The sequence below is a fragment of the Arachis ipaensis genome, chromosome B6 (assembly GCF_059453495.1).
Source record: "Arachis ipaensis isolate K30076 ecotype BB chromosome B6, ASM5945349v1, whole genome shotgun sequence".
Lineage (NCBI taxonomy): Eukaryota > Viridiplantae > Streptophyta > Magnoliopsida > Fabales > Fabaceae > Arachis > Arachis ipaensis.
The window spans coordinates 8,673,844-8,686,020 of NC_142441.1; the positions used below are offsets into that span (position 1 = coordinate 8,673,844).

Genomic DNA, 12,177 nt, shown 5'->3' on the forward strand with positions numbered 1-12,177 from the left:
CATTAAAGAAAAATGAATAACTATACTATTTTATAATATGATATACAAAATAAGTTTTTATTTCAAAATTAATTATGGTTAGTGAAAAAAAATTTAAAATATTTTCTTACATAAATTTAAATTTAAATTTAAATTCAAAATTGATTAACTCACCTTTTTAAAAATTTTAATAATAAAAACAAAATTAGTTAGCTGCAAAATATTCGGTATTTAATAATTTCAATAATTTAAATTTTAATTACTAAAAATTGAGTTAGAAATTAATTATAACTTAATAATCGATAATACATATATATATATATATATATTAGTACACAAATAATAATATCTAATATATCATTTAATTTTTTTAACAGAGCTAATGTATAATTTATTCGCCAATGAGTAATAGCTCAAATGGCATAGTCTCTCCATACTCAATTAAGAGGTTGCGGGTTCGAGTCTCCTATCTTTGGTAAAAAAAAATGTATAATTTATTGAGAATTGGTTTATTGTCTAAATTTTTTTATAAACTTTGTAATATATGAAAATAGTTATTTAAAAAATTATTCATAATTTTTTATTATGTAATTAACTTAATTAATAACCTTTGTTATTGTTTTTCTACCAAAAAAAATCATGTTTATATTATTTTATATTTTTTAATACTAATAAATATATATGTATTTGTACTATTATATTATTGTCATAGATAATTACTTAAGTTACTTATTTTGTATGTTAAATAATATAAATGATATTTTATATATTAAATTCATCAATTTATCCATATTAAGAGGAAAAAAATTATGCAATAGATCATATGTTATAAAGATTAATTAATTTACATATAAATTATCTTTAGAAAAATAAAGAGATAATTTATCACATATAATAATCCTTGATATATGTAGTATCATGTATATATTAGGAGGATCTATTTTAATTATGTGAGTGATTATTATTATTCACTTTTTCAATAAGATAGTAAATAATATTTAAAATTAAAAGAAAAGATAATTAGAATTTTTTTAGTTTGATTATAAAATCTATTGTAAGTATACCTAACTTTATATATACTAAATATAATCATAGTTAATAGTATAGTATTTATTACAGTAATGACTCAAAATATTAAGTTAAGTGAGTAAGATCAATCTAGGTCTATTGTTAGGATCCTAGTAATAGATACTCGTGTGGGCACGGCGGTAGATCCCTTTTCCCGTCCTTCGCTCCCGTTTAAAAAAAAAATCCCCTGTTCGCTCTCCATCTTCGTCGCAAGTCCCCTATTTAATTATCCCCTTAGCGAATGCGGATACTCACGATTATTTATGAATATTCTTTGAAAATTTTTGAAAAAAATAACAAAAAAATTATAATATAATAATAATAATAAATAATCAATTCAATATAATTTAACACAACTCATAATATATTCATTATAAAAAATAACATTTATAAAAAATATAAAAACATCTTCCAACATAATAACATAATATAATATTTTAGAGCGAAACTGAGCAACATAATGGCGAACTTAATAAGCAGAGAAAGTGAGTTAGAAGAAGAGTATATACAAAATCAAGGCTAAGGATAAGTCTAAAAAAAAAAAAGAGTTTAAATTGGAGACAGAAATTAGAATTACCAAATTTAAGAAATATATATATATATATATTAGGATAATTCAGTAATTTATATTCACGTGTATTTAATGGGTTCCTTGAAGAGGGTATCTATGTCTCATCCCAGTCTATTTCACGTGGACAGGTCTTTACCTATAAAAGTTTTACTGATTCCCATTTAGTCTCAGATTGGCTAGTCTTTTTTATCATTCTAATTGCTAGCATTAGTTGGTTCGTGACGTGAAACTACTCTAGCCACTTAGTAAATTCCTAGATAACCAAAGTTCAAGCTATATCATTCTCATAAAATAGTAACACCCTTAAAAACTATTAATTAAAATACATAAAAATATATAAAAAACAAAATCATAGAAAATTTTGGCAAAATAAAGAAATTACAAAAATTATAACGGAAGTACAAAAAAAAAGAGAAAAAGAAAGTATAATTTATATATATAAAATAATAGGAAAAAAATTAGGCAAAAAACATAAATAAGTCAATGGGAGAATAATTTTACACAAATCAGCCAAAGCAAAATCTGATTCATCAATCAACCAAATTACGTTTATATGTAGTTCGAACCTACCTGCTTCGAACTTAGATTGCATGTAATTCGAATCACATAGATTCGAATTACTCACTGACACTCAAAGCAACATAATTCGAATTCAGCTGATTCGAATTAGGCAGCAATATGTAATTCGAATCAAGTTGATTTGAACTAACTACTTCCATGCATGCCATTCAACGTAATTCGAAGTGGATTAATTCAAACTACACCTGAATATTTTTTTATAAATTTTTTTAATAAATTTATTTAAATTATACCACAAAAAAATATTTTATTCTATACAAAATAATTTAAAAAATGGCTTAAAAGATGTTAGGAGTACTATAAAAATTTGTAATGTCCTAATGACTTAGGATATTAAAGAAATACTCTACATAGTCAACAATAATTTAAAAATTAAAATAAATATAGTTATAACCAATATTTACCTAAATTACTAGAATATTACAAACTTTTATATTACTCCTAATATTTTTTAAGCCATTTTTTTAAAATTGTTTTGCATAGAAAATGGCTTAAAATGCCATTTATTCTATGCAAAATAATTTAAAAAAAATTGGCTTAAAAAATGTTAGGAGTACTATAAAATTTGTAATGTTCTAATGACTTAGGACATTAAAGAAATACTCTACATAGTCAATAATAATTTAAAAATTAAAATAAATATAGTTATAACCCGTATTTACCTAAAATACTAGAATATTACAAACTTTTATGGAAAAGTCTATGGGGCCAGCAATTTTATTAAATTTTGGCCAGCATGTAACCAGCAGATAAATGTGAGTCATTGGATGAAATCTCACACCAATCTCACACCATTAAATCATCATTGATGGCTACCAATCACAAAAATTGCTGGCCCCCTAGCATTGCTCAACTTTTATAGTACTTCTAACATTTTTTAAGCCATTTTTTTAAAAATTATTTTGCATAGAAAATGGCTTAAAATGGCTTAAAATTCCCTTTATTCTATGCAAAATAATTTTTAAAAAAATGGCTTAAAAAATGTTAGGAGTACTATAAAAGTTTGTAATGTCCTAATGACTTAGGACATTAAAGAAATACTCTACATAGTCAATAATAATTTAAAGAGTAAACTACCATTTCTACCCATAAAAGTTGAAAACGCTGACATATTTACCCATAGAAAATAGAAATTACCATTTGTACCCATAAAAAATGGTTTTTACAAGCAAAATTATCCAAACCCTAAAAAATTAAATAAAATTCCTAAACTACCCTTCTCTCTACCACTACCATTATCATCTCCTCTCCTTCCCCCCTCTCCTCTCTCTCTCAATGTTCTCATCTTTTCTCCACCACCACTGCCACCACCACCACTAACCCATCCTCTCTCTCTCCTTCCATTTTTTGAGCTCGTCGCCGCCGCCATAATTCATCAACTCTGCCAACTCCTTCCTCTTTCTCTTTCTTTCGCTTTCCTTCTGTGCTTTACTTTTCTCTCTCTCTTCTGCTTCTTTGAATTCTCAACCCAGAAAAAAGGCTTCACCATCATCAACAACAACAGAACCATCTTCAGATTCCTTGCCACCACACTCTCTCTTACCTGCAAAATCTCTTCGAGTTGACTCAAAATCCGTTTATCCCTCCTCCTGGTGTATCCCAAACCCTAACCACAATTCCCAACTCCAATATTAGAATCGACGATCTCAGGAGATTAGGGTTTCCAATTGAAACTGCCGCTACTACTACTACTACTAATATAAGCAATAACAGCAACACTATAGTTGATGCTTTTGTTATGCAACAGGAGCTGAAGCTAAAGTTCAGGTCTTTGCCTAAGGAGGTTGAAGATTGAGTTATGAAAAGGAGCGAGAAAAAAATAAAAAACAGGAAACTCAAAGTGGTGAAGGGCATGGATGAGTTGGGCCACGGCCCGCCACCTCCATCGTCGCCATCACCGTCGGCAACGAGTACCTCACCACCACCGTTGACACGGGTACGGCGGCGCTGGTGCTGACGGAGCGTTTGAGTGGCTGCGCGAAGTGAGGATCGTCGATGGGGCCTATGGAGGCGCACTTGCGTTTGAGGGTGGAGTTCCGGTGGTTCTTAATGGCATTGTCAGTTTTGTCGGAAAGGAGTCGGGCTATGGTGGCCCACTTGTTGCCGAACCGAGTGTGAGCTCTGATTATGGTATCGTCCTCTTCGGGGGTGAAGGCCCGATGCTCCACGGGTGGGGAGAGCTGGTTGCACCATCGAAGCCTGCAAGACTTGCCCTAGCGGAACATTGAGAGAGAGAGAGAGGAGGAGGATGAGGAGATGATAGTTGTAGTGGTGGAGAGAAAGGTGGTTTAGGAATTTTATTTAATTTTTTAGGGTTTGGATAATTTTGCTTGTAAAAACCATTTTTTATGGATACAAATGGTAATTTTGTTTTTTATGGATAGATATATCAGCGTTTTCAACTTTTATGAGTAGAAATGGTAGTTTACTCTTCAATAAATAATTCTTGTCTACATGCCATGGTGATCCGACTCCAATTTTTACAAACTTTGAGTTTAATGTTACAACTAACATAAATCGATGACTTTTAAAATTAGTATCTATAAAAAAAGTTAAGAAAGTCATTTTTACAGAAATTAATTTGGTTATGGAGAGAATGATGGCGATAACTTTGAATATGGATGCATGATGAGTTTTCCATCAATGTGGACCTGGGTTATTCAGAGACCTGCAAAATGCAGGTAACGTTTTGCAGTGGCAATAAAAAATAAAAATCTGTGGACCTGCAACAGGCTGCAATTGGACTGGGCAACGAAACCATGGTGCGAAACGTGGCCTGCATGCTAAGAGGGGCAGTGTTGACCAACATAGGGCTAAGCAAAACGTAGGTTGCGTTTGTTAGCCCTGCACAGCCAAACGTTGATTGTGTTTTGCAGCGTTCCTAGCTGCATGCGCGCCACGTGTTGGAGAAGGCTGTTGCGGGGGTGTTTAAAATACAAAACTCAGAGGGGAGAGTTACTGAAGAGTAAGTGTTATGTGAGAGAGTTACTGAAGAGTGAAGAGTGTTGTTGTGTAAGGAAGGTTGTGGGAGGAAGAAGAAGAGTGAAAAGCATAGCTTCATTTGGTTATTAAATAAAAAATAGTTCAAAATTTTACTAAACCTGAAGATCACATTATTAAGTACTTGGATCATCCTCAATAGGTAAATTTTTTTTATTTTATTTTATGATAAATAAATATATTTATTTAGATTTTGTTTATTTATCTTTTAACAAACAATATAATTATTATTTTTCGTTATTAATATTAATAATACTATTATTATTATTATTAGCCAGTATTATGATGTTTAAGTCTGATGCAAAAAAATTGTTAGTATGAGAAGTATAATAATAAAAGACTGTGTAGGATAATAATAATAAATTATTAATATTTTTTGTTAATAAAAAAATAATACTGTTTAATAAGAATAATGTTTATCGTTATGATTTTGTAATGAAAAATAAATAATATTTAATTATTTTTAGTTACCGTTATTGTTATTATTATTATTTTTATTCTTCTTCTTCTTCTTCTTATTATTATTATTATTATTATTATTATTATTATTATTATTATTATTATTATTATTATAAAATATTATATAATATTTATAATTAATTTTTAATAATAAAAAATAAATAAATATTTTTATAATATTTTATAATTATTTTTTAAGATAATAATAGTAATAATATTATTTAGTTACCGTTTATTATTATTATTATTATTATTATTATTATTATTATTATTATTATTATTATTTTTGAATAATGAATAATGAATTATTTATTTATTATTTTTTTATAATTTATTATTATTTTTTAAGATAATAATGGTAATAATATCGTTTAGTTACCGTTTTTTTATTATTATTATTATTATTATTATTATTATTATTATTATTATAGAACTGTATAATATTTATTATTATGTTGTGATAATAAATGGTAAATAAATATTGTTTAGTTGCCGTTTTGATATTATTATTATTATTATTATTATTAACCAATATTATTTAGAATTTAATAATTATCATTTTTTTTGCAGGCTAACAGGAATTTGTTGTCTAGAAAATTTGATCCGTCCGATACTTTTAACGAGGTAGCTGCAGCGGCACTAGAGTTTATTGGGTTTTAACACGTTTCGCGAGTAGGCAAAATGAGAGGTCATTCTGCACTACTGAGTAAGTTGGTGGAACGCTGACGGCCGGAGACTCACACATTTCATCTTCCGGTCGGTGAAGTCACGGTGACGTTGGAAGATGTGGCCTATATTCTTGGTCTCCCGATTAATGGGGAGGCCGTTACGGGTAGATCAGACAGCAGTCACCAGTTTTTGGTGGAGAACTGCATTGCGTGTTTTGGTCAGGAGCCCGGTCCGCAAGATCACGTGTTGGGAAAGCTTAATATTGCATGGGTCCGGCGGTGCAGAGATAGCGAGCTGTGTGATACTCAGGAGTCGGTTGAGCGATACATCCGGGCGCACATTTTCTGCGTGCTCGGAACAATTGTGTTTACGGATAAGTCGACCACTTCATTGAACTCGAAGTTTCTACCGCTACTTCGGGATTTCCACCTTATCTCATCGTACAGTTGGGGGGCAGCCAGTCTGGCACACCTGTACAGATCGTTGTGTCGTGCATCATGATACAAATGTAAAGAGATGGATGGCCCACTGACACTGTTTTTTGTTTGAGCGTGGGAGCGTATGCCGCTCCTGGCACTTATACCCCGCGATCAGCTCGGCGATGTTGGTATTCCACTTGCGCGACGGTATTGATTTTTATTGTTATTGTTGTTGTTGTTGTTGTTGTTACTACTACTACTATTATTTTTATTAGTTATTATTATTATTATTGTAATTATTTTTATTATTATTATTAATTTGTTATTCTATTATTATGTTTTTTGTTAGGTAGAGTCATTGGCACTGACATACAAGATATATACGGAGGCCTATTGCGCATTTTAGGCGAGGACTCGACGACATGGGACTTGACATCTGACGATGTAAGTTGTAACCAGTAATATCCAATATTTTTATTCAGAAGAATAATTTTTCTAATCGGCCTCTTCGTAACTAATGTGCAGTTCATATGGCGGCCGTATATGGGAGTGGGGGTTCCTGATGTCCTCGACACCCATTTGGTTATCTGCTCCACCCAGTCGCCACTAGTGTCATTCGAGTGCATAGAATGGCACCCAGCAGACCGAGTTAGATGATAGTTCGGGATGCAACAGCTTCCACCAGGCCTTGCATTCGACCTTGGTCGTGATCATTGCAAGCGGTTGACAGGAGCACAAAACCATGATTGGGGACAGATTTACAGTCAATGGGTTAACAGGTGGAGCTCTGACCGCTATAACGCGTTGCAGATAGGCGAAGAGATTGTTGACTTTCATCCTCTCCCAGTGTACTACGAGTGGTACACACAACAATATGGAGTTCACCTGCGACTGTCAGATAGAGTTCCAGGTGAAGAGGTCGGCGCCGATGAACCACAATAGCAACAGGAAGAACCAGCTGGCCATCAGCCTCAAGTCCCACCTCATGAGCAGCAGTTTCAGGTATGTTTATTAATTACCAGTTGTATTATTATTAATGTTTAGGATTATGAATTTAATTATTTATCAGTAATTACTATTAATTGTAATTAGTTGTTAATCAGGTTCCGGCTTATTAGCACCACTATCAGTCCCGGTATATGCCCAGCAGTAGCCTACATATCAGCAGCAGGCACCATATATACCAGAACCACAACCAACTCAGGCACCATATATACCGAAACCACAGCTAAGTCAGGCACCTGAGCCCTACATACCACCTCTGGTAATTCCAGCCGCCGGTCACTTTAGTCCGTTGGGTGGATCTAACACTATCAGCTTCTCTCAGGTCTTGAGAGATTTAGATTATCTATTTCCGACGGTACCACAGGAAGGGCCTGCTACATCTCAGCAGTCTGCGGGTCGTCGCGCCACTTCAGGTCATGCCAGTGACTTCGACTTTGATCAGTCGATGGGTCATGTAGATTCGTCCGATCTTTCCGCACCACCACGATCTCAGTTGTTTGATTTGAATGAGTATCCGTAGCAGGAAGAGGGGGATTTGGGATACGACTTGCAGCACTGGTATGACCTTGGTGGAGCGAGTGGTTCAGGGATAAGTGGTTCCAGTTTGTATGACACCGGTGGTGCGAGCATGACAGATTTCGGTGCAAGCAGTGGGTTGGATGTCGGTGTGTCTCAGGGTCATTCATATAACTTACGGACACAGACTGCGCCTCCGGACAAATACACCCCATCCTTGTATTCGAAGAAGGCACCGAGGAAGTAGTCTGTTGTAGTTGATCTTGTATTCTATGTTGTATTCAGATTTGTATTCAGTGTCGTACCGAGTATTTAGATGATTCTGTTCAGTATTATTATTATGACATATTTAACCTTGTTCTCATATAACTCTGTTTAAGATTATCATGTTTCACTTTTGGAACGAAATGTTTATTTATTAAAAAGATACATAACAAAGTTAAATACTCCATTTATTATAAATTGTTAACTAAGTTAAAATAAATGACGAGGTTACATAAAAAGTAACATATAATTGTGAAGTACGTCATAACAAAGTTACATTGAAAAGCTTAATAACTAATGACCTCCAGCGGAGCTTGGACCTGCGCGCTGAAGACATCGGCTGCGGCTATGTCCCTCGCGTCCACATATAGTGCACTTGCGAGGACCACGCATATCCCGCGAATCCATCTCATTTAAGTAGTGGGTTGACTTTGGTCTTCCTTTCGTCGCGCGCCTCAATGTCCAGTTGGCAATCACCTTTGCTCCTTCATATCTATCCCATGTAGATGGGTCACCCAGAGGAACAAACTCGCCTATGTACACCTTGCAAATTTCAGACATCTTGTACACGTCGTGCACGTACACCTGCCAATCAAGACGCTGGTTGGCGCAACATGCAAGAACGTGGCGACATGGGAGTCGCTCGACCTAGAAATGGCCACAGTCGCAGTGTCGTTGCGCAAGGTTAACAGTGTAAATGGTACCATCTTGCATTTCGCGAACCTCAAACATCTCGTTGCGCCTGTCGAACCGGTTGACCACAATGTTTTCTGCACATTGGAAGCTTTCTTCAACTCTCTTCCTTGTAAATTGTGAATATGTGAATCCGTTGCGGAGACGCTCATGAGCCTCGGTACTCTTCCGAGTAAACAACTCATTCAGTCGATAGAAAGTTGACCGGACAAGGGCAGTCACAGAAAGGTTGCGTGCACCCTTCAGGACAGAATTTATGCACTCTACCAAGTTTGTCGTCATATGTCCCCAATGATGACCACCATCAAATGCCAACACCCATCTCTCAACACCAATCTCATCGCACCATTGAGTATATGCCTCACCCCGCTCTTTAAGCCTTTGGTAGTTTTTGTTGTACTCTTGCTCCGTCCTAGAATAGCTTGTAGAACAGACCATTTAATCATAAGCAGATGCCACAAATTTACTATGAATAGAACCATAACAGCGAGTTGAAATACCTGTGTTCACCACAAGTTTATGCAAATATGGAGCCTTGAACCTCCTTAAGAAGTTGGACCCGATGTGCCTAATGCAGTACATGTGCCACGCCCTTGGTGGTGACCATGCACCGTTACTGCGAGCTATTGCAGTGTCGATGGAGGTATGGCGGTTAGAAATAATACCCACACCATCAATGGTACAACATATCTCCACAAATCGGTTAGGAAAAACAACCATGCGTCTGCTGTCTCGCCATCGACAATCGCAAATGCAATAGGCACAATGTTTTGATTCCATCTTGTGCAACCGCTACCAGAAGTGCACCTTTATATTTTCAGTACAGGTGCGTGCCATCAACCTGCACTAGTGGCTTGCAGTGTCTGAATGCTACAATACACGGATAGAAGCTCCAAAAAACGCGGTGCAGAACTCTTACACCCTGAATCTCCTCACTCTCACGGTAAACGGGGAGTGTTTTAATTTGAACACGAGACCTTGGCATCTTCACTGTCATTGCTTTCAACCATACTGGAAGAGTCTGGTAAGAAACTTCCCAATCACCGAAAACTTTTGCGACAGCTTTCTGCTTTGCCAACCAAGCCTTCCGGTAACTCACAGCGTAGTTGAACCTGCCTTGGACTTCTGCAATAACAGACTTCACCTTTATCGAGGGGTCTGCTTCGACCAACGGCCTAATGGCATCTGCAATTGTGTTCGAGTCCAACTTGGCATGATCTTGTGAAATCATGCCCACGGTGCACGTGTGCTTGCCATTGTATATCCTGATCTCCCAACAAACTTTTTTTCGAATCAAGCTAGCTCGGATAAGCCAGTCGCACCCTGCACCATACCCCTTGCATTTCGCATAGAATGTCTGTGGCTCAGACTCATACACAGTGTAATCAACTCTTCTAGAGATGGTGTAGCTTTTGATTGCAGATATCACTGACTCTCTCGAACCAAATTTCATTTCGACCCTAAACTCGCCATCTTCCGCCGCAGCGTTGCCTTCACCTACGACATGCGCACCACCATCAGTCAGACAAGGAAAATAAAATAAGCACTATAGAAAACTTGAGTTAATAATCATAACATATCCGTATTTGCATACTCAGGAAATTCCGGGGCATGCATGGCTTCAAGATCTAATGTCCGCATAAAAGACGGAACACCAAACGGGTGCTGGCTTACAATCGTATTTGCTTAATTTTGCACCGCCAGATTGCTTGCCAAGTCTCCGTCATCATTTTCGTCATCGACTTCATAGTTTGCTTCGAATTCCTCTTCACTGTCATTATTATCTTCTTCCCAATCTATATCCTCGAGCTCATCAACATTGACCTCCTCCCCGACCGCGCCCAACTCTGACTGCTGTTCGAACTCAACGTACAACTCTATCATCGGCACATGAAATCGGGTTTGTTGATAAATACATAACATATGCTGCATACTGGCATCGTCAGTGATGGGCATCATTTGAAACTGTATCAACCCACCAAATACTTGTACAGGATTCCTGTATAAAATGTTACTCACCCTTTTCGAAATGTGGCTTTGAATGTTATTACAAAGTCCATTTTGCAACTCTACAAAACTCATGGTACATGGAATAGCAAATAACAACAGACATTCACAAACAAAAGTTACTCTCTCATGTGTGTTTGGTATAACCTCACCGTTATAATATACTCGCAAATTTGCAATATTTTTCATAACTGCAACCTCACCTAATCCGATTTTTTGACACACCTGACTGCCAAAAAAATTCAGAACTACAACATATGTGTAAGAAAAAAGAATACAATGAGTAGAAATGGAGTAAGGCAAGCTGAATGAGAGTGTTGCTTCGTATTTATAGGCCAGACTCGTGTTTAAAACATATTTTTTTAAACAAAACGCAACATGCGTTTTTAGTTTCTCAACAAAAAAGGCTGACAGCCCATAAAACACAACCTGCGTTTATGGAAAAAGCTGACACAAACCACATCAAAACGTAGCTTACGATTGGCTTTAAAGGAAATTTAAAAAAAATTTAAAAAGTTTTGAAAAAACAAAACGCATGCTGCGTTTGTCTTTTTCTCTCAATAAAATAAAATAAAATAAATAAAAACAATGCTAAACGTTACCTACGTTTTGAATAAGTTCCATAGCAGTGGAAATATTGGTCATGCATCCATTTCATTAGACAACACCAATGACAAATCCATAATGAAAAAAAAGAGCCTCATTTTTAGTATGCACCCACAATGTATCCTAAAAAATGATACAATGATCGTAAAATTTTTTCAATACTATTAGAACTTATATAGTAGGAATGTGTTCTAAGCTCTATATAGCTTTTTTAAGGTGGGAGAATCCTCAAATGTTTTAATCACATCCATATCTACCTCATTTCGAATATTCTGGATGTGAATTCTATGACTTAGGTGGAGCCTATTAATCTTTTTTCAGTTGTTTAAAAAGTTTATATCT

At 35.2% G+C, this 12,177-nt stretch overlaps 1 protein-coding gene and 1 pseudogene across 1 annotated transcript; one reads left to right on the top strand and one right to left on the bottom strand.

Moving 5' to 3' along the window:
- Positions 1–7,618: 7,618 nt before the first annotated feature.
- Positions 7,619–7,989, top strand: LOC148554547 (uncharacterized). The gene is made up of 2 exons (XM_088489795.1): positions 7,619–7,746; positions 7,848–7,989. Exons 1-2 carry the CDS (start codon positions 7,619–7,621, stop codon positions 7,987–7,989), a joined length of 270 nt encoding a protein of 89 aa, XP_088345921.1.
- Positions 7,990–9,660: 1,671 nt separating this feature from the next.
- On the bottom strand, positions 9,661–10,219 carry LOC148554548 (uncharacterized; annotated as a pseudogene).
- Positions 10,220–12,177: the final 1,958 nt, after the last annotated feature.

Coding starts and splice junctions, on each gene's coding strand:
- LOC148554547 (XM_088489795.1), top strand. CDS start 7,619: ATGGAGTTCACCTGCGACTGTCAGATAGAGTTCCAGGTGAAGAGGTCG. Junction 7,747..7,847: donor CTCATGAGCAGCAGTTTCAG/GTATGTTTATTA, acceptor GTTGTTAATCAG/GTTCCGGCTTATTAGCACCA.